Source organism: Bubalus kerabau, chromosome 10, assembly GCF_029407905.1.
Source record: "Bubalus kerabau isolate K-KA32 ecotype Philippines breed swamp buffalo chromosome 10, PCC_UOA_SB_1v2, whole genome shotgun sequence".
Classification (NCBI taxonomy): domain Eukaryota; kingdom Metazoa; phylum Chordata; class Mammalia; order Artiodactyla; family Bovidae; genus Bubalus; species Bubalus kerabau.
Genome location: NC_073633.1, coordinates 97,163,898 through 97,183,979, shown reverse-complemented (window position 1 = coordinate 97,183,979; position 20,082 = coordinate 97,163,898). Strand labels below are relative to the sequence as shown.

General features: G+C 38.1%; 1 protein-coding gene across 18 annotated transcripts in view; it reads left to right on the top strand.

Annotated features, from left to right (window-relative positions):
- CEP128 (centrosomal protein 128) overlaps positions 1–20,082 on the top strand; it is a 605,049-nt gene that overhangs the window by 376,441 nt on the left and 208,526 nt on the right. Inside the window, exon 20 of one of the 18 annotated variants that reach the window (XM_055538800.1) lies at positions 16,865–17,100. The exons of the other annotated variants lie outside the window; for them this stretch is intronic. Within the exon in view, the coding sequence (XP_055394775.1) occupies positions 16,865–17,085 (221 nt within the window). The 3' untranslated portion in view covers positions 17,086–17,100. Of the gene's footprint in view, positions 1–16,864; positions 17,101–20,082 lie in introns of those variants that run through there. 18 annotated transcript variants of the gene reach the window in all.

The window sequence follows — 20,082 nt, the reverse complement described above, 5'->3', positions numbered from 1 at the left end:
TCACTTTTTCACATATATTGTATTCTATATATAAAATATGAGCAGATACAAATCAATGTGACTTCTCAGCTGTTTGACATCCATAAATATTTTCAAGTAACCAAATCCTAAATTTTATTTAGTATATGATACTTCTTTTTTTTTTCTCTTAGAAAATTTAGTCTGAACTTTTGGCTCAAATGTTAACTTATTGGCTGGAATGTTTGCTTGATGGTTTTCTTCATTCTCCAAATGAGTATCAGCTTCTTAAATTGCAATTTATCCTTAGTAAAATCCTCTAGTGGTTTACAGCTACGTATTGAAATTATTTCTCAGAGATCCTGTCTTTCTATATTTAATTATGTGGTAAGGAACAAATAAAGGTATTATTTTTAGTGTGTTTTTCCCATTACATAAGCATCTGTCTTACTAATCTAAAGAGTTTCTTAATTCTGGTAGTTTAAAGTTTTATTAATAATCATTTTGTGGGTTGAATCTAAATTAAGATGTTATTACCCAGACAATTTTCTTTGGTTTTCTTTTACTGTGAAAGAAAATAGGGAAGGAGGGTGTTTTCTGTGGCTGTAAAAAGGTAGGATGAAGGGATCTTTGTGCAGGAACTTTCTGTATCGTGACTGTGTTGGTGCTCACGGGAATCTGCATATGTGATGAAATGATAGAGTTGTGTAGAATTAAACACACACACACACACACAGGTACGGGTAAAAACTGATGAAATCTGGATCATGTCTGTGGATTGTATCCATGTCAGTCTTCTGGTTATGGTAGTAAATAACATTTATGCAGACTGGTATCATTGGAGGAAGGCGGGCAAAGGATATAAACCTTCTCTCTCTATTATTTTGTACAGCTGCATGTGAATCTTATAATCTCACAATAAAATCTGAAAGTAGATTATATTGGTTTTAATATTTTGAATGATAATTTATTAGTGTAAGACAATAAAATATCAAACCTAGTTAAAACAATGAACACATGTGTTCTAATTTCTTATATTTTTTTAGCTTTTGAATTTTTAAAAGTTTAAATTAGAATAGGACCTGAGTAAGTTCTTAAAAATAGACATCGAGGACTTCCCTGGTGGTCCAGTGGTGAAGACTCCATGCTCCCAAAGCAGGGGGCCCTAGTTTGATCCCTAGTCCAGGAACTAGATTCCACATGCCTCAACTAAGAGCTTACAAGCCACAACTAAAGATAGACTCAGCACAGCCAATAAACACATTTTTTTTTTTTAAAGGAATGCAGTTTCCATACTTTTAAGTTTTGTTTTTTTTTTTTTTTAAAGAAAGCTGATACTGTTCAGCATAAGAATCTTTAAATAGATAACCATAGATATGAGAACTGGGAGAGCCCCTTACGTGTTTATAACTGTCTCTACTACAAATGAAAGAATGGACCCAGAAAGGTTAAGTGCGTTTTCCAAAGTTTTACTATTTTAATGAAGCAGTGAATGATTTTTACCTACCTTTTATCTCTGGCCTTCTTTTTTCCTGCATCATCTGTCAATCTGTATTTTCACTTTTTGTTTTAAGAACTTTTCCTTTAGTTCTAGTCTCTCTGGTAATAATCATAAGAATAGTAAAAAACAAACATAATTTTTATAGTGTACATTTTTGGGTGGTGTCATAATCATATAAATCATAATTTATATGGTTAAAAAACCATGCTGTGTATGGATCTTTTGGCTTGGGTTTTGCTGTATGTATTTGTGTTGCTTTACCTCTCGGAAAAACAATTTTTGCTTGATTTTAAAAAAATAGCTCTTATTATAGGTCACAAAATAAACAGGTAGTTGCCACAGGTTTTCCAAGTGGCCTTTGGAAATTCATGGGCTCTGAACTCCCACTGCTTTGGTTTGACTCCTGATTTTACCACATTTTGACCCTGAGACACTTCCAACCTCACTATCCCTTAGTTGCCCATTTGTTAAATGGCGTTAATAACGTTCACCTGGAAGGGTTGTATCAAATGCACTAATACAGGCAGATTGATTGAGACAGTGGCTAGAAGGGTTCAGTAAATGTGAACTGCTGTTTTTACATATGACTCTTTGTTTTGGTTTTATTCTCATGAGACATTGCTTGGTCCAAAGGCTGCACTAAGGGAATGGGCAAGGGCAATCATAAGAATATGATCAGGAGCACATACAGAAGGAATCCAATCAGGAAGTCATCTCTGAGCACTTGTAATGTCAAGGACAAATAAATGCACAGGGAAATGTGTTTTCCTTAATTTAGTGTTTAATCTGATTTTCCTCTTGAATCTTGAACCTTTGGTTAATCCACTTAATAAATAGTTGTCAAGTGCTTACTATAATGCTGGGCTCTTTTCTTGAAAGCAGAGATACAGCAGTGAATAAAATACACAGAAAGTCCTGCAGCTGTGTTGGTTATCTTCTATTGGCAGGAGACAGACAATAAACAAAAGCAAGTCAATTATAGAGTATTTTAGAAGATAATAATTGCCGTGGGGAAAAAAAAGCAAAGGCAAGAGGAATGCCAGTAAAGACAAAGTGTAATTTTAAATGTCATCAGAGTTGGCTTCATTGAGACAGTGCCATTGGAACAAGGAATGCAAGGGAAAAATTTACATGCAAAAATGACGTGCATATCCCAGGTAGAGAGAAGCGCTAGTGCAAAGGCCCTGAGGCAGCTGTGTGCCCTGCATGTTTGAGGAATGTCAGAGAAGCCGCTGTGGCTGGACCTGAGTGAGTGAAAGGGACCATGGTCGTAGAATTTGAGAAATCCAGAGGAGTCCAAATGATGACAGCCTTTAGCTGAAAAAGCGAACCCTCCTTGTCTGACGTGGGAAGGCTGTTGGTGAAGCAGCAAGAAACTTAATGGGAAAGAGTGAACTGAAAGTCAGATCTAGTTTACAATTTAAAGCAGTCCTTTTTAGTCTGCTTTGGTCCAGGGACCAAGTCTGGACCATAGACTCTCATGTAGCCTCGTCTGCATCCCAGCAGAGGTCCCCTCCTGCACCTTTGAGGCAGAAAGGTGCCCCTGCCCCCTCTGTCCCCGAGTGAAGCTCCTCAGCCATTTGGTGGTTGCTTTCCCGCGGTTGCACATTTCAAGGCTAGAGTCAGTCACTGGTGTACTCGTCGTCTGCCACGTTTCATCTCGGGTGGAGTTGCCTGCAGCGCCAGCCAGCTTTATTTCGCCTCTGCTCCCGCTGCTGCCGCCCTCCATTCCTCTCAGACCTGGATGTGTGTCCTGTTTGATTGCACAGAACCGTCTGTGGGGCAGCCTCCCTGAGGTTGGTACCCTGGCTGGCCCTTGGCAGCTTCTGCTTCCCTCTGAGACTGCCCGGAACCAGAGGCTAATCAGTGGATTAAACCTTGGGTCCTCCTCACTGCAGACACCTTGCCTCCAAGGTGGTGGCTCTGCCGTCTGGGGCAGCCCGAGGGACAGTCACTTTTCCGAGTCCTTAACAAGGACCAGGAGCTAGAGCCCTGCCCTGCCCTGTGGTACCCGTGCGGATCTAATGAGCTGCTGCTGCCCTAGAAAGAGCAGGAGAAGGGAAATCGGCTCATGGATGAGACAGTCTTGTTTGGCTTCTTCTCTCTTCCCTGCTGCCCTTTAAGACAAGAAAGGGACAGTCTCGCTCATATATCATATCCTATTCCTGTTTGGATATCCCCTACGTCAAAACTATATGGTCAGCGAGACAAACTTTTCCCTTGGGTTGCTAAAATGAGAGACAGAGAGTATTTTCTCTCGAACTGGTACTCAAACTAATAAGCCTATCTGACTCCATAAATCCTATTTTCTATGAAAGAAGCTGAATATTACAGTGTTATTTTACAGTGTTAGGATTCCTTAGGTCACAAAATCCTAAAGTACTAATTCAGAATGAAATTCTGTTACTACTTGTAACCTCTACTCAGATAGATGCTTTGAAATGAGCATCTGTTTCTGAAAAGCCCACATTTTCAGAAATACAAATGGGAAAAAATTAATAAATTGAAAAATCTGTAGCTATTATATATATGGTTTCTGAAATACCTTTTATTTTTTAAATAAATATAAGTACACAGTCCTGTGAATAGCTTTCTTTGGTCATGTTTGATGGCTTGATGGATATGTCTGAATGGTTTCGACACCAAACGCCGAAGTGTTTCTGGTTTCCAATTTTTGCCTTAACAACTCTTTGTTCAGTGAATCTTCTTGTAACCCTCCCTAAACTCTTGTTTAAGAAAATAAAGCACAAAGTCTGCTTTAGCATATCTTCATATTTTGAGGTACTCAAGTAGAGCAGATGTTCCAGTGTTCTTCTGTATTTCTATTTTTAAATGTTAGTCTATTTTCTATTCATTTTCCAAGTGAGTCTGCATTATTAAAAACAAAATCCAAGTGCAGACAGAAAAGACAATGGCTGTGCCTTCTTATTTTAAGGACAAAATCTATTAAATAAGGTTTATTGAATTTGATTTTAGTAGTAATAAGTTTGGAGAGGGAAAAATAGATAATGTGATAATGTATCATTAGAAATCCCTAATCTCTCATATTTCAAGATAGGTTTGAAAATATTAGATGAATGATTTAGATACATTTTGGGAGATATAATTCTGGCATGAAAATATAAAATCCATTAACTACTCCCAGTACCTCTAAATTATTTTTATTGTGTAAGAAGAACAGCATTATATTCCTAATTCATCCATAAGATATGTTTTATAGTAAAGCTAAAATAAGAGAGGGAAACCTTGTATCTCTGAAAGATCACGTTGATTTCCAGAGTTCTTACTTTCAATGTTGAGAAAGCTTTTCTGTTTCTTAAATTTCAGTTGATGGCCTTTGGTAATTTGCTGTGACCCAGATTCAAAGACACTGCTGATACCAAACAGTCCTGTCTTAGGTTTAATCCAGATAATGTACACAGTCTGCTGATGGGGTTCAGTTTGAAAACCACCTTCTATCTTTGCCCCGAGTCTTGATCCCCTGACCCAGTTATCTTCAAGTGTCTTCGTATCTTTATACTCACGTCCTGTCTTGCTTCCTTTCCTACTTGTATTGATGTGCTCAAGTCTGTCCTGTTCAAACAAACAGCCCACTCTGAATCTCATGCATCTCCAAGTACCGCTTTATTTTATTCCTATTCAAAGACCTCTGCAGAGCCATCTTGCTCATTGTTTTTTTTAACTCCTCCCTTTTTTCTTCAGCCTACTGAAATTTGACTTTTTGACTTCTCTTCTTACTGCTTTTGTGAAACCACTGTCTATAAGATCAGTAGTGGTTTCCTAATTGTAAATTCCTCAGGCCACATTTCAGCGTGCTATTATTTCATCTCTCTCTAGCCCTTGACATTGAGAGCTGTTCTCTTCTCAGCAAACTCTCTTGACACCACTTTTCTCTGCTTACTAAGTGCATTCCTAAACATTTCCCAAGCTCCTCTGTCAGCTTCTTTTACTCTAGCCATCCCTTAACTTTTCCTGTTTCTTAAATATTGATTCTAGATCCTCTTATATTTTCATACCTCATGTGCTGCTTGGGAGACTGAATCCACTCACCTGGTTTATACATCCAAATGCTCATGACCTCTAGCCACAACCTCTCCCATAGGACTCAGATTTGGGTCTCTTACTGTCTCTTAAATATATCAGATTTGAATCTCCTACTGTCTCTCAAATATATATTTACTTGAATATCTTGCAAGTATCTCAAATGCGTTGTGTCTGAGTATTAGCTTACTATATTCTTCACATGCTACTTTCTTTCTTTATTCCTTATTTGCCCACTCAGTCAATGTGGAAACCTCCAGATCTTCCCAGTTTCCTCTTAATCTATCCCCTCCACTCCCTGCCCCGTGCCCTAGCCCCATCCCAGTAGCCAAGTTATCACGGAGTGGTCCTCAGCTGCCTTTTTTATAGCTTGAAAATTCATACTCCTTACCTCCTCGACCATGCTTCTTTCTCCCACCCCACTACCCCAGTTATTGCTGAACTGATGTTCAAATTTTCCACATACCACGTGTGGCACATTCCCTAGGCCTTTCCACCATGCAGTCTGTTAGCTGTGATACCAGTCTGTTTGATCCACAAAGAATCCTGAAGATGTTTACTGCTACCTTAAAACCTTCCCATAGTATTCTGTTGTATAAGGGACACATTATATTTGAAAGTCTATGTTTTGGGGGGATGTTGTCATGGTGAATGGGAGACAGTCAACCACTCCCCAGTGGTGGTCATAGCAGAGAGCTGGGGCAGCATCTGTAAGCCTGACATGACTCCAGGGGTGGTCTTTTCCTTCCTGACTGGGTCCCCGGAACCCAGGCATCCCCAGTTATAACCACCTCAAAGTCTCTTTTAAAAAAAAATTTAATTGAAGGATAATTTCTTTACATCAAAATCTCTTAATACTGTTGCTCTTCCAGACACCTTGCCCTCCAGCAACACCAACTTTAGTTGAACCCATCCTGCATTTTCATAGCATGAACCTTTGGAAAGGCTTTTTTCTGTTTCAGATTCCATCTTCACCTACTGGTGAATTTCTCAAAGCTCAACATACGTCTCTGACTCTCTGCAACATTGCCTGGCCTTTGCCCAGCCTCTGTCTGGATCAGTGAAGAAATTTCTGACTCAGTGTTCCCCAAACCCTGTCTTCTCCTTTATGAGTTAATGTATTTTTATACTTTCCAATTCTTCTGTCTTTTCACGTTTTCCACAGTAGGCGGCCTCTTTCTCATGGGCCCAAATGCAATCCCTGCAACCAGTTTCTCTCTGTTACAGGTTTGGCTCTCAGCAACATCTCTGCTCCTTTTCCTTTGTTTGTACTTTCCCATTCATGAACTGTTACTAATAAGATTACCTTGATAGTTTAAGCAACAAGTAAAACTTAGTTATGGTTAATATATATATAAATTATGCAAGTGAAAACTCCTGCCATGTGGGAAAAAAATAGAATTTTAAACCGAAGACCTAAAACACTTGTGGAAGAAAACACAGACATCCCACTTCATCCTTCTTCATCCTCAGATGTCCCTTCTGAAACATTAGTGAGGGTCACACAGTCGTGTCCCACTCTTTGCGACCCCATGGACTGCACCACGCCAGGCCTGCCTGTCCATCACCAACTCCTGGAGCTTACTCAAAGTCATGTCCATTGAGTCAGTGACACCATCCAGCCATCTCATCCTCTGTTGTCCCCTTCTCTTCCCGCCTTCAGTTTTTCCCAGCATCAGGGTCTTTTCCAATGAGTCAGCTCTTCACATCAGGTAGCCAAAGTATTGGAGTTTCAGCTTCAACATCAGTTCTTCCAGTGAATATTCAGGACTAATCTCCTTTAGGATTGACTGGTTGGATCTCCTTGCAGTCCAAGGGACTCTCAAGAGTCTTCTCCAACACCACAGTTCAAAAGCATCCATTCTTCGGTGCTCAGCTTTCTTTATAGTTCAACTCTCACATCCATACATGACTACTAGAAAAACCATAGCCTTGACTAGGTGGACCTTTGTTGGCAATGTAATGTCTCTGCTTTTTAATATGCTGTCTAGGTTGGTCATAACTTTTCTTCCAAGGAGCAAATGTCTTTTAATTTCATGGTTGCAGTCACCATCTGCAGTGATTTTGACATTCCCCCAAAAAGTGTATCACTGTTTCCATTACTTTCCCATTTTTTTGCAATGAAGTGATGACCAGATGCCATGATCTCAGTTTTCTGAATGTTGAGTTTTAAGCCAACTTTTTCACTCTCCTCTTTCCCCTTCATCAAGAGGCTCTTTAGCCCTTCTTCACTCTCTGCCATAAGGGTGGTGTCATCTGCATATCTGAGTTTATTAATATTTCTCCTGACAATCTAGATTCCAGCTTTTGCTTCATCCAGCCCAGCATTTCTCATGATGTACTCTGCATATAAGTTAAATAAGCGGTGTGACAATATACAGCCTTGACGTACTCCTTTTCCTGTTTGGAACCAGTCTGTTGTTCCATGTCCAGTTCTAACTATTGCTTCCTGACCCACATACAGATTTCTCAGGAGGCAGGTCAAGGTGGTCTGGTATTCCTATCTCTTTAAGAATTTTCCAGTTTGTTGTGATCCACACAGTCAATAGATTTGGACTGTACAGACCATTTATTTCTCCAGGCCAGAATACTGGAGTGGGTAGCCCTTCCTTTCTTCAGGAGATCTTCCAAACCCAGGGATCAAACCCAAGTCTCCCACATTGCAGGCAGATTCTTTACCAATTGAGCCACAAGGGAAGCCCATTAGAATCTGATGTTAGACTCTCAAGGAAATTGAGAATGATTTCTTATTTAATTGCAGTATTTGTCTTAAAAATTATTGTTTTTTTCAGGTATATATTTATTTTGTCATTGCAAACAACAATATTTCAACCAAATTAATAGTTGAGTATGCATTATGATCTATCCTAGGTACAACAAAAATTTTAAGTGGGAAATTCTGGTCTAAGTTTCAAACAACTGAGTTAAAGGTAGAGTTAAACATATTAGTAAGTGTGGAGCTGCTCTTTTGTAGTATTTTTTAAATTTTAGATTTCATAACTTAATACTGGACACTTTCTTGTTCCCTCTGGGCCTTTTATTTAAATAAAGAAGTATGGCCTTTCATTCTTGTTTTGTAGAACATCTTTAAAATATTTGATGACTTTTTTAAAAATTTTCCCCCAACAGAAATAATGTAATCGTTTATTTTTAATGATCAAAAATAAATTCCATACAGGGAAAAAAGATTAGATTTCAGTTGGAGCTTTGGAAGAGTACTTTTATATCTCATTAAAGGATAAAGTCAGTTTTTTAAGAATAAACTCCAAATGTCAGTACTGTTGCTTCTGAAATAGAGCAAAGCTATTTACAACCTGTATTTTCTGAGAACAACTGCATAAATGACATGTAGGTGTGGTTTTCTTTCCAACTGACATGATTAAATTGTGGTCCTAAAGTGAAATATTAACAGTGGAATGGAAATTTGTGTCTTTGTTACAGGGGACTTGAAAACAAATTGAACTAGTAAATGGGCCTTAGATTTTATCTAAAATATGAATATTTCATTGAACTGTTGTTCTACAGATTTTAGGAAATCTAGTGTATGCTGCTGCTGCTTTTTTTGAAGCTGTTGAGACCTTCTGAGTATCTCAGACATTTGTTATTCAAAGTTTGGTCTATGAACTCAAGCCTGTGTGTGGTGTATGCTAAGTCACTTCAGTCGTATCCGACTCTTTGTGACCCTATGAACTGTGTAACCCACCAGGCTCCTCTGTCCATGGGATTTTCCAGGCAGGAATACTGGAGTGAGTCGCCATGCCCTCTTCCAGGGGATCTTCCCTGACCCAGGGATTGAACTCACATCTGTTACTTCTCCTGCAGTGGCAGGCAGGTTCTTTAACACTAGTGCCACTTTTGAAGCCCATCACTTCAGTCGTGTCTGACTCTTTGCGACCCTGTGGACTGTAGCCCGCCAGGCTCTTCTGTCTATGGGACTCTTCAGGCAAAATACTGGAGTGGATTGCCATACCCTTTCTGAATTATACTCTGCATTTTGACAAGATCTCCAAGTGATTCAAATGCACATTAAAGTATGAGAAACAGTGCCGTAGACCAGTGGGATATTTATGCTGTCAGATTAGAGAAGGATAGGAAGCCTTCTTGTCCAAATGGTTCAGGGTACCTTAGCAAACTCTGGAGGTGAGCTGATGTGTGGAGGATTGGGTAAACCACTCAGAATCATGTTGTTTTAAGTCTAGAAGGATCCTCAAAGATGATCTAGTTCAACTATCCTCTTTTTATAACTAGAAATCTAAGTCCCCCCAAATAAAATATTTATTGAATAAAGTTTGTTGTTGCCTGAGATCATAGTCTGCCTACCATAGTCTAGACTAATTTGTTCCGTTATTACTCTGGTGAACTAGATGTAGAGAACAACATTCCATGCTTGTGCTTTTTATTTTTACCTGGGCAGTTTTCACCAGTCTCCAGAATCCAGTGACATCAGGTCATGCAGACATTTTTCTATGGCTGTTGTTATAGCCAGTTTTCATTTGAATTGCCCTGTTTATACTTTTAACATTCAGAGTGCATAACCTTTCTTTGGTATGTATGATACCCATGATAACCACATGACTAACTGAATTCAATAGGTTGATTTTACTTTTTGACAGAGTTTGCTGCAGTTTATGGGATTGCAAAGAGTTGGATGTGATGTAGCGACTGAACAAGAGTTTATCTGAGATTTGCCAGTTTACAGATGACTAATGGATGTCGATTTCTGGACGTGATTCATAATCACGAAGTTTTACTCTTTCAAAATGTCTTAGACAGCACATCTCTTCACCTGGCACTTAGCTCACTTCACCAGCTCTTACGGGTACTGTGTTATTCCTTTCCAGTTCATCTGGCACTTAGCTCACTTCACCAGCTCTTACGGGTACTGTGTTATTCCTTTCCAGTTCAGGACATGTCGCTACCTCCTTGTGGCTGGATCTTATGTCCTGGTTTTTTCTGACAGCTAGCCACAATTTCTCTGTTTCAACAAACTATCAAATCTCCAAATCCAATTTTCACTTTCTGTTCAAAACCCTTCTAGGTGGATGATTCAGTTCAGTTCAGTTGCTCAGTGGTGTCCTACTCTTTGCGACCTCATGGACTGCAGCATACCAGGCTTCCCTTTCCATCACCAACTCCCAAAGCTTGCTCAAACTCATGTCCATCAAGGCGGTGATGCCATCCAACCATCTCATCCTCTGTCATCCCCTTCTCCTCCTGTCTTCAATCTTTCCCAGCATCAGGGTCTTTTCCAAAAAGTCAGTTGTTTGCTTCAGCTGGCCAAAGTATTGGAGTTTCAATTCAGCATCAATCCTTCCAATGAATATTCAGGACTGATTTTCTTTAGGATTGACAGTTTGGATCTCTTTGCAGTCCAAGGGAGTCTCAAGAGTCTTCTCCAACACCACAGTTCAAGAGCATCAATTCTTTGGCACTCAACTTTCTTTATAGTCCACCTCTCACATCCATACATGACCACTGGAAAAACCATAGCTTTGACTAGATGGACCTTTATCAGGAACGTTATGTCTCTACTTTTTAATATGCTGTCTAGGTTGGTCATAGCTTTTCTTCCAAGAACCAAGTGTCTTTTAATTTCATGTCCGCAGTCACCATCTGCAGTGATTTGGGAACCCAAGAAGATAAAGTCTGTCACTGTTTCCATTGTTTTTTAGTTTTCTGAATGTTGAGTTTTAAGCCAACTTTTTCACTCTACTCTTTCACTTTCATCAAGAGGCTCTTTAGTTCCTCTTCACTTTCTGCCTTAAGGGTGGTGTCATCTGAGGTTATTGATATTTCTCCCGGCAATTTTGATTCCAGCTTGTGCTTCATCCAGTCTAATATTTCTCATGATATACTCTGCATATAAGTTAAATAAGCAGGGTGACAATATACAGCCGTGACATGCTCCTTTCCCAATTTGGAACCAGTCTGTTTTTCCATGTCCAGTTCTAACTGTTGCTTCTTGACCTGCCTATAGATTTCTCAGGAGGCAGGTCAGGTGGTCTGCTATTCCCATGTCTTTTAAGAATTTTCCACAGTTTGTTGTGGTCACACAGTGAAAGCCTTTGGCATAGTCAATAAAGTAGAAGTAGGTGTTTTTCTGGAACTCTCTTTGCTTTTTCAATGATCCAACGGATGTTGGCAATTTGATCTCTGGTTCCCCTGCCTTTTCTATATCTGCTTGACCAGTATTATTTCCTACTAAACGGATAATTGACTCCTGTGATTAATATCATTTGTCTTTTTCAGCTTATAGTAAGTTTTAAAGTAAATTTCACCCCATTTAAAGAAGAAAAATAAAGACATTCTTAATGTATCTATTGGGAAGGCCAGGAGTCTAAGAAGAGTTTGTATCTATACTTATGGGTATGTGGATTCTAGTACAAAATTTCTGTCTTAATATTTTAAAGCGAGATGATACTACATGTACGTACAGGTTACAATACATGTTTTAATTGAACGAACAAAAGTTTGTAGACTTATTTAATAGCCTACTGTTAGAGTGCATTTGTGCTGTGATGGAGAATAGGAAAGACATTACAATATTGTCCTTTTTTTAACAGATGTTACTAAGAGTATGTTTGAGTTTTAAAATTCTGTGGAAAATCTTTAAAGTTATATTTCTAACATTGGTTACTTATTTTTAGTGAATGGAAAAATGCAAGAAAAACTTTCTGACCTGTGAATTCATCTTATTTACCATCTTTCATTTAATAATTAGTATTTCAGGATTCTGTATAATGAGATCATTTTGAGTTCCAAAGTGGATTTATTATAAAGAGACATCAGTTCAGTAAAGGGATGTGGAAAATCCATAAACTAGTAGTTACTTAAGTCAGGTATTAAATTGAATATCGATAGTTGATTTTGTTGTTAATAAATTGTTATGTTAAAGTGAGTCCTGTACACTGATTTGAAGTTGCACACACATGAAAACAAATATATTTTCTTATCTCTTAGGTATATGTCATGATGTAGGTTTTTTGTTTTTTCTTACACTTGTCTTACAATATCTTGGGCAGTGTGTTTGCAATGATTTTATCTACACCTGGGCCAACCAATGTGCGAAATTTAATTTCCAGAAGACTGAAAGACTGAAGCTACTTATCATCAAATTCTCTTCCTTACTAACATAATGAGAATGTATGTCTTTCAGACGGTGTTTTCTGTCAGTCATAAACATAAAGCAGTATGAAACAATGAATCTGATTTAAACATTAAGCTCTGTACTTCAGAAGCGTGGAACAACTTACCAAAATGACTGCTTTACTAACAGAAATGAAAGGGGTTAGAGCAGGGTGGATGGTTGATATTTTCAGGATTGCCATGCCTGCATTCAGTATCATAGACCTACTCTCTTACTCTAGTACATGTCCCTCTTTTCTCCTCCTCTCCACAAGTTGTTATATGATTTTTTTTTAAAAGTTATATAATTCAGAAAATCACTATAATTTAACTAAATATTTTAATATATAAATTAATTCATGGATGCATAAGTTAAGAATGCTTTTACTTTAAAATATTTTAAAATATTGTCCATTTCAGAAAAGAACTTTCTTAATCTCTAACATAATAAGCCTATTATATTATGCACAGTTCAGTTCAGTTCAGTTCACTTGCTCAGTCGTGTCCGACTCTTTGCGACTTCATGAATAGCAGCACGCCAGGCCTCCCTGTCCATCACCAACTCCCAGAGTTCACTGAGACTCACGTCCATCGAGTCAGTGATGCCATCCAGCCATCTCATCCTCTGTCGTCCCCTACTCCTCCTGCCCCCAATCCCTCCCAGCATCAGAGTCTTTTCCAGTGAGTTAACTCTTTGCATGAGGTGGCCAAAGTACTGGAGTTTCAGCTTTAGCATCATTCCTTCCAAAGAAATCCCAGGGCTGATCTCCTTCACAATGGACTGGTTGAATCTCCTTGCAGTCCAAGGGACTCCCAAGAGTCTTCTCCAACACCACAGTTCAAAAGCATCAATTCTTCGGCGTTCAGCCTTCTTCACAGTCCAACTCTCACATCCATACATGACCACAGGAAAAACCATAGCCTTGACTAGACGGACCTTTGTTGGCAAAGTAATGTCTCTGCTTTTGAATATGCTATCTAGGTTGGTCATAACTTTCCTTCCAAGGAGTAAGCGTCTTTTAATTTCATGGCTGCAGTCACCATCTGCAGTGATTTTAGAGCCCCCCAAAAAATAAAGTCTGACACTGTTTCCACTGTTTCCCCATCTATTTCCCATGAAGTGATGGGACCAGATGTCATGATCTTTGTTTTCTGAATGTTGAGCTTTAAGCCAACTTTTTCACTCTCCACTTTCACTTTCATCAAGAGGCTTTTTAGTTCCTCTTCACTTTGTGCCATAAGGGTGGTTTCCTCTGCATATCTGAGGTTATTGATATTTCTCCCGGCAATCTTGATTCTAGCTTGTGTTTTTTCCAGTCCAGTGTTTTTCATGATGTACTCTGCATATAAGTTAAATAAGCAGGGTAACAATATACAGCCTTGACGTACTCCTTTTCCTATTTGGAACCAGTCTGTTGTTCCATGTCCAGTTCTAACTGTTGCTTCCTGACCTGTATACAAATTTCTCAAGAGGCAGGTCAAGTGGTCTGGTATTCCCATCTCTTGAAGAATTTTCCACAGTTTATTGTGATCCACACAGTCAAAGGCTTTGACATAGTCAATAAAGCAGAAATAGATGTTTTTCTGGAACTCTCTTGCTTTTTCCATGATCTAGCGGATGTTGGCAATTTGATCTCTGGTTCCTCTGCCTTTTCTAAAACCAGCTTGAACATCAGGAAGTTCATGGTTCACATATGCACAAGTTGTGTGTGTGTGTGTGTATAACATAAATGTATAAACTGCTCAAAGCCTAATGCTTTGTATTCTGAGTCTTATCATATATTCAATATAATTTTGCATAATTTAAATACAGTTTTATCTCCTGTATAGTCGACTAGAGTTGGGGATAATACTTAAATGTGTAGCAGTTTGAGTAGAGTAGGATTCTTGCCACTGTTCTTGCCTCTTTAACACCAAGAACCTCTTCTACTGATTGGCCCTCTAAATTCATTTGCTCCTGTCATTTCAGTGATGTCTCCAGATAGTAGATTGATGTAGCTTAATCTCTTTCTAGTTAGATTGTGAGAAACTTGAGGATCAGAAGTGTTTCATATCTTCTTTTTACTTCTGGTGCTTGGTATATTGTGAGGTGCCCTGACAGTTTCTTGATGGATGTTTTGGGATAATTATGTTTCCTGGGAAAATTTCTACCTTATGACCCCCCTGATCTTTAACTCTTGGTCTTTTTTATTGCCTTTATCTAAAGTCTCCCATAAAAGGATTTGCTATAACTCAGATCTGATGGTAAGAAACTGTATAGATTACATTCTAGTAAGGTAATTATACTAAAATATACTGAAGTTATCTGATTTAGCCATTCCAAAGCTTTATAAAGCAAGAACTATTCTCATTTTTTTTCCTACAGATATAGAGATAGAATGATAATTCTGTTATTGTTTTTAAACCACCATTAGGGAATATTTCCAGCATTTTAATACCATTCTCTTTGCTGTCATCAACTAATAGGAAGGTGAATGGGGAATTGTGTTCCCATGAGCTTCCTGTGTGATGCCTTAATGTGATTTAACAATCAGGGAAACAAAATAAAACAAATACGAAAATTTGTTTGGTATAGAAACTTTAGTTCATCTGGGTTTGGAAACTTGCAAAGAGCTTCTTGCTAAAGTTGATGCTGTTCATTAAGTCATAGTAGAGAGTGTTATTTCATTTATTTTTATTAATGAATATAAAATAGGCTGGTGAATAACTGAATTTATGCATTCTTATTCTGTTGGCAAGGCTATTTTTACAAAGAGAACAAAGTAGCAGAGAGCAGAGAATGAAGTTTGTTGTGGATTTTGGACCAGACCGAGTAAAGTCAGTAAGCATAAGGACTGGAAAAAGTTAGAGAACTCAAGGAGTTACTGATCATCTAGAAACATTTCTTGTTGTTTCAAATAAAGTTAACATATTTAATACTTGTTCTAATTAGTATAGAGTTTGGAGAAGTGTCCATTTTGGTAGAGGGTATATATTTAAGGAAGAGGTTAAATTGAAACCCTGGCAAGTCTGTATTTTATTTTTTTATTATTTTTTTAAAGGTGTTTTTTTAAAAAATAAATTTATTCATTTTAATTGGAGGCTAATTACTTTACAGTATTGTAGTGGTTTTGCCATACATTGACATGAATCAGCCACGGGTGTACATGTGTCAGCCATCCTGGACCCCCCTCCCACCTCCCTCCCCATCCCATCCCTCTGGGTCATCCCAGTGCACCAGCCCCGAGCTCTGACCAAGAACTAGACATATAATCAGAAACTTAATCTATTAAAAGTTAAGCCACAATAAGGTAAAGTGACTATTAGAAAGGAGATAAATAATTCATTTAAGGCTTTTCATACAGGGATTTTAAAAAATCTTAATTTCTAGTCTATACATACTATATATGTCACCTGGAAAAATAGCTGTTATGTATTTAGTTTTTTTTTTTTTTTAAGAATATGGTACATCATCAGGTTATTAGCAGACATTCGGCGATCAGATATTCATTTTCAGGCATGAATAATCTCCTTTTTGGGGGGAGTTCACTCTTAGCTTTTTAGCTTCTAACTGGTTAATCTCATGCTTATTTAGAGTAGCCTTTTTTTTTTTTTTTTTTTTTGTACTGTAGTTAGAACATTTTGGATTAAGCATTGTAAAAGTGCTTTTGATATTTTTGATAGATGGTCTTTTACATGAACGTAGCATTTGAGTTATTTCCTTTCACAGCAGGATTACATACTATCCCCAATGATTGTATCCAAGAAAAAAGTGATAGAGCATCTGAATCTGCTGTATACATGCTGTTCTATTTCGTTTTAATTGAAATGGGGCTGTCAGGTCACCTGTGGGAATCCACGCTAACTGATGGGCAGTTCTTCATGACTGCAGCTGCCGTGTAATTTTCTCTTGAGCATATATATCTCTTACAGAGTAACTGTCCATGCTGAAAATAGAGAGTGGACAGCAGTTGGCCTTTCCTTAAGCCAAGAAAATCTGAAAAATATAGATTAATTCATCCTAGTTTTCTGTATTATAGACTCTATAATTCTACAACATATGGAAAGATGTCTTTTAAAAACATATTTTTGAGCAGCCAAGCATTTTTCTTGCTAAAGCTCCGGAATTGTTTGTTGTATTAATGCCAGTCTAATACCCCAATTACAATGGAGCCTTTGTGGTTTAATGTATTGTGAGATAAATAATACTGTTCTGTTTTTTTATATCTATCTATATCTTTCATTTTATTTTTTCATTAGGCTCCACCACACTTAGACAGGGCTTTCGTGGTGTCTCAGATGGTAAAGAATCTGCCTGCAATGCAGGAGACCCAGGTTCGACCCCTGGGTTGGGAAGATCTCCTGGAGAAGGGAATGGCCAATCCACTCTAATATTCTTGCCTGGAGAATTCCGTGAACAGTGGAGCCTGGTGGCCTGCAGTCCATGGAGTCACAAAGAGTCAGAAAGACTGAGCAACTAACACTTTCACTTTCCACTCTTAAACAATTCTGAATTTCCTGTGGTCTAGTTTGTTTCTTGAGGAAAAATTCTTTTTCCTTTAAATATACAAAGGTTCTGTTTCTTATGTAATTGAAGCAAATTCCTTAAATTGTTATTTTATTTTTACCTAAATAACATTACTTTCTTTAACACTGTTGTATATTTTGGTTAAATTTACCTTCTATGGATTAAAACAGTCTAGGTGGAAAAATTGCTTTCTAGCTGTTTTAAAGAGCTTTAATATGGCTATGGCTATAGATAAGGATGGAGAAGACAATGGCACCCCACTCCAGTACTCTTGCCTGGAAAATCCCATAGATGGAGGAGCCTGGTAGGCTGCAGTCCATGGGGTCGCTAGGAGTCCGACACGACTGAGTGACTTCACTTTCACTTTTCACTTTCATGCATTGGAGAAGGAAATGGCAACCCACTCCAGTGTTCTTGCCTGGAGAATCCCAGGGACGGGGGAGCCTGGTGGGCTGCCGTCTATGGGATCACACAGAGTCGGACACTACTGGGGTGACTTGGCAGCATAGATAAGGAACAGATTTTGAGCAGACAAAATGCAGAAAAATATTCATGAATGCACACATGCTTCCAATTTAGGAAATGTGTAAGTACACTCTTTATAAGTAATTTAATGATAAAACTACTTTGTATATAAAAGCCTTATCTTAGATGTAGTGCTTTTCCAGTTTGGCTCCCACAGTTCTCAAGTATGAGGCCACTATCATTTACGTTACTGACTCCTCTGGAATAAAGGAAGCTCAGTGACAGTATATGTGGTTGAAATAAAGTCAAGTAAGTTAGTATGAACTGTACCCCTTTTATTCTATCTTATACATACGTATATAAATGTATCACACATACATTTTTGAGACCTGTCTTTTTCTTCATTTGAAACTGTAGTGTTTTCTAAGGCTCAATAAAGAAATTTTCTTAGAATTAAGCTCTTAAACATTTACTTGTTCAAAAGTATATTTTTCATTTGACTGAATATTTTCAGAAGCTCCCAATCCATTTTATAAAAGACTTTGAGTGCTATAGGACCACTTGTTGGTAAGCAGAAGTAGAAAATATTTATAAAGATGTGATATTCTAAATTCTCTATAATAAGCATGATGATGGTGAATAATTACTACCATAATAACATTATTCATAGCTGTTGGCTATGCACTAAGCATAGCATAGTATTAATTGCTTTTAGTAATCCTTTGATTTTGATATTATTATATTTTTAGGTTCAGATATCACAACTGATATGGGTCAAAGCTAGGGTTGGAATCCAAGTTTTTCTAACTGAAACCTTTTAGCTATTTATCCATCTTCTGCACCAAAAAAACATACATTTTTCAAAGTGGAATAAAAAATAAAATGAAAATTCAAGAAACTTTCTTAAAAAAACTTTTATCTAGGTAAAGAAAGGTAGGATTTTTCATAATCCTGTTCATATAATTACCTGTTTTATTTTCTTTGCTGAATTGCTTCCCGATTTGCCAATCAGAAGCACTATTTCCTATAAAGGACAAGTGATTCAAAATCCTTTATCATTTTTGCTGTGAAGATAGCATTTCTTTGGATTTATTAATTAATTTCAGGGAGTTTATGGAAACTTATCTTTTCTACAGTTCTGATGCTTGAAGGAAAAAAAAAGGCATTCATGTCTTCTTTAGGAAAATCAAAGGTAGGCCAGGATTATAGGTTGTAAGCAAATTTACATTTCTGAGTGTGATGTTTCTTTGCTTTAATCCTTTTTTAAAATGCTTATCAGTTTATTAATGAAGCAATAGTTTTAGTGAGGCAGGAAATGACTATTTTCTTTAGTGAATATTCTGGCTTTCTTTGTACAAGTAACCACCAGAAAGGGTTCCTTCATCATTTCAGAATGGAGCTGTTTTAAAGTGGTTTATAATTCTGTAAATTTTCTACTAAAATGGTAATTTAAAAATTTTGCTAAGGCTATAAATTTCCTTTTTATTGTTAATTATGGTTCTAAAATAAATTTCAGGGGAAAAAATACCCTAAATATGAGAAGTACTATTATATAGATCATACTATATGTTAATGTTTGCCTCTCTTTTCTAAGATTTCTAACCTTCACACTTTTTTTAAACCTTGAATATCTTAGAGACAAAAGTTTAGAACTTTAAGCTTGAGAACAAATTATTTTGAGAAGATAAAGACAGATAGGGAAGATGGCGGAGGAGTAGGACGGGGAGAACACTTTCTCCCCCACAAATTCATCAAAAGAGCATTTAAACGTCGAGTAAATTCCACAAAACAACTTCTGAATGCCGGCAGAGGACATCAGGCACCCAGAAAAGCAGCCCAACTCTTCGAAAGGAGGTAGGAAAAAATATAAAAGACAAAAAAAGAGACAAAAGAGGGAGGGACGGAGTTCCGTCCCGGGAAGGGAGTCTTAAAAAGAGAGAAGTTTCCAAACACCAGGAAACCCTCTCACTGCCGAATCTGTGCTGAGCTTTGGAAGCACAGAGGGCAACATAAAAGGGAGGGGAAAAAAAAAATAAACAATTAAAAATCGCGGATTGTGAGCCCTACGGTAACTCCCCCAGCGGAGAAGCAGCGCAGACGCCTGCACACGGCATTAGCAAGCGGGGGCTGGGCAGGGAAGTGCGGCGCGGGCTGTGTCCCTTAGAGTAAGAATCCGGCCGAATGTCCTGAGCGCTATCTGAGCGAAATAATTTGGGCTAGCAAACCAGACTGTGGGATATCTACCACGCGAAAAGCCAGCCCTAACCTAAGACACCGCCAGGCCTGCGCACAGAACAAAGGACTGAACAGAGATAGCCGGCTGCAGACCTTCCCCCTCCGGTGACAGGCAGCCAGAGCCAGAAGGGGGCAATCGCAGCCCCAGAGAGACACTATCTATAAAACTGTAAGCAGGCTTCTTTGCTAACTAAAACTTCTTGGGGGTCTGGACGGTCAACAGCTACCTGAGAAGGTGCGCCGGTTTTAC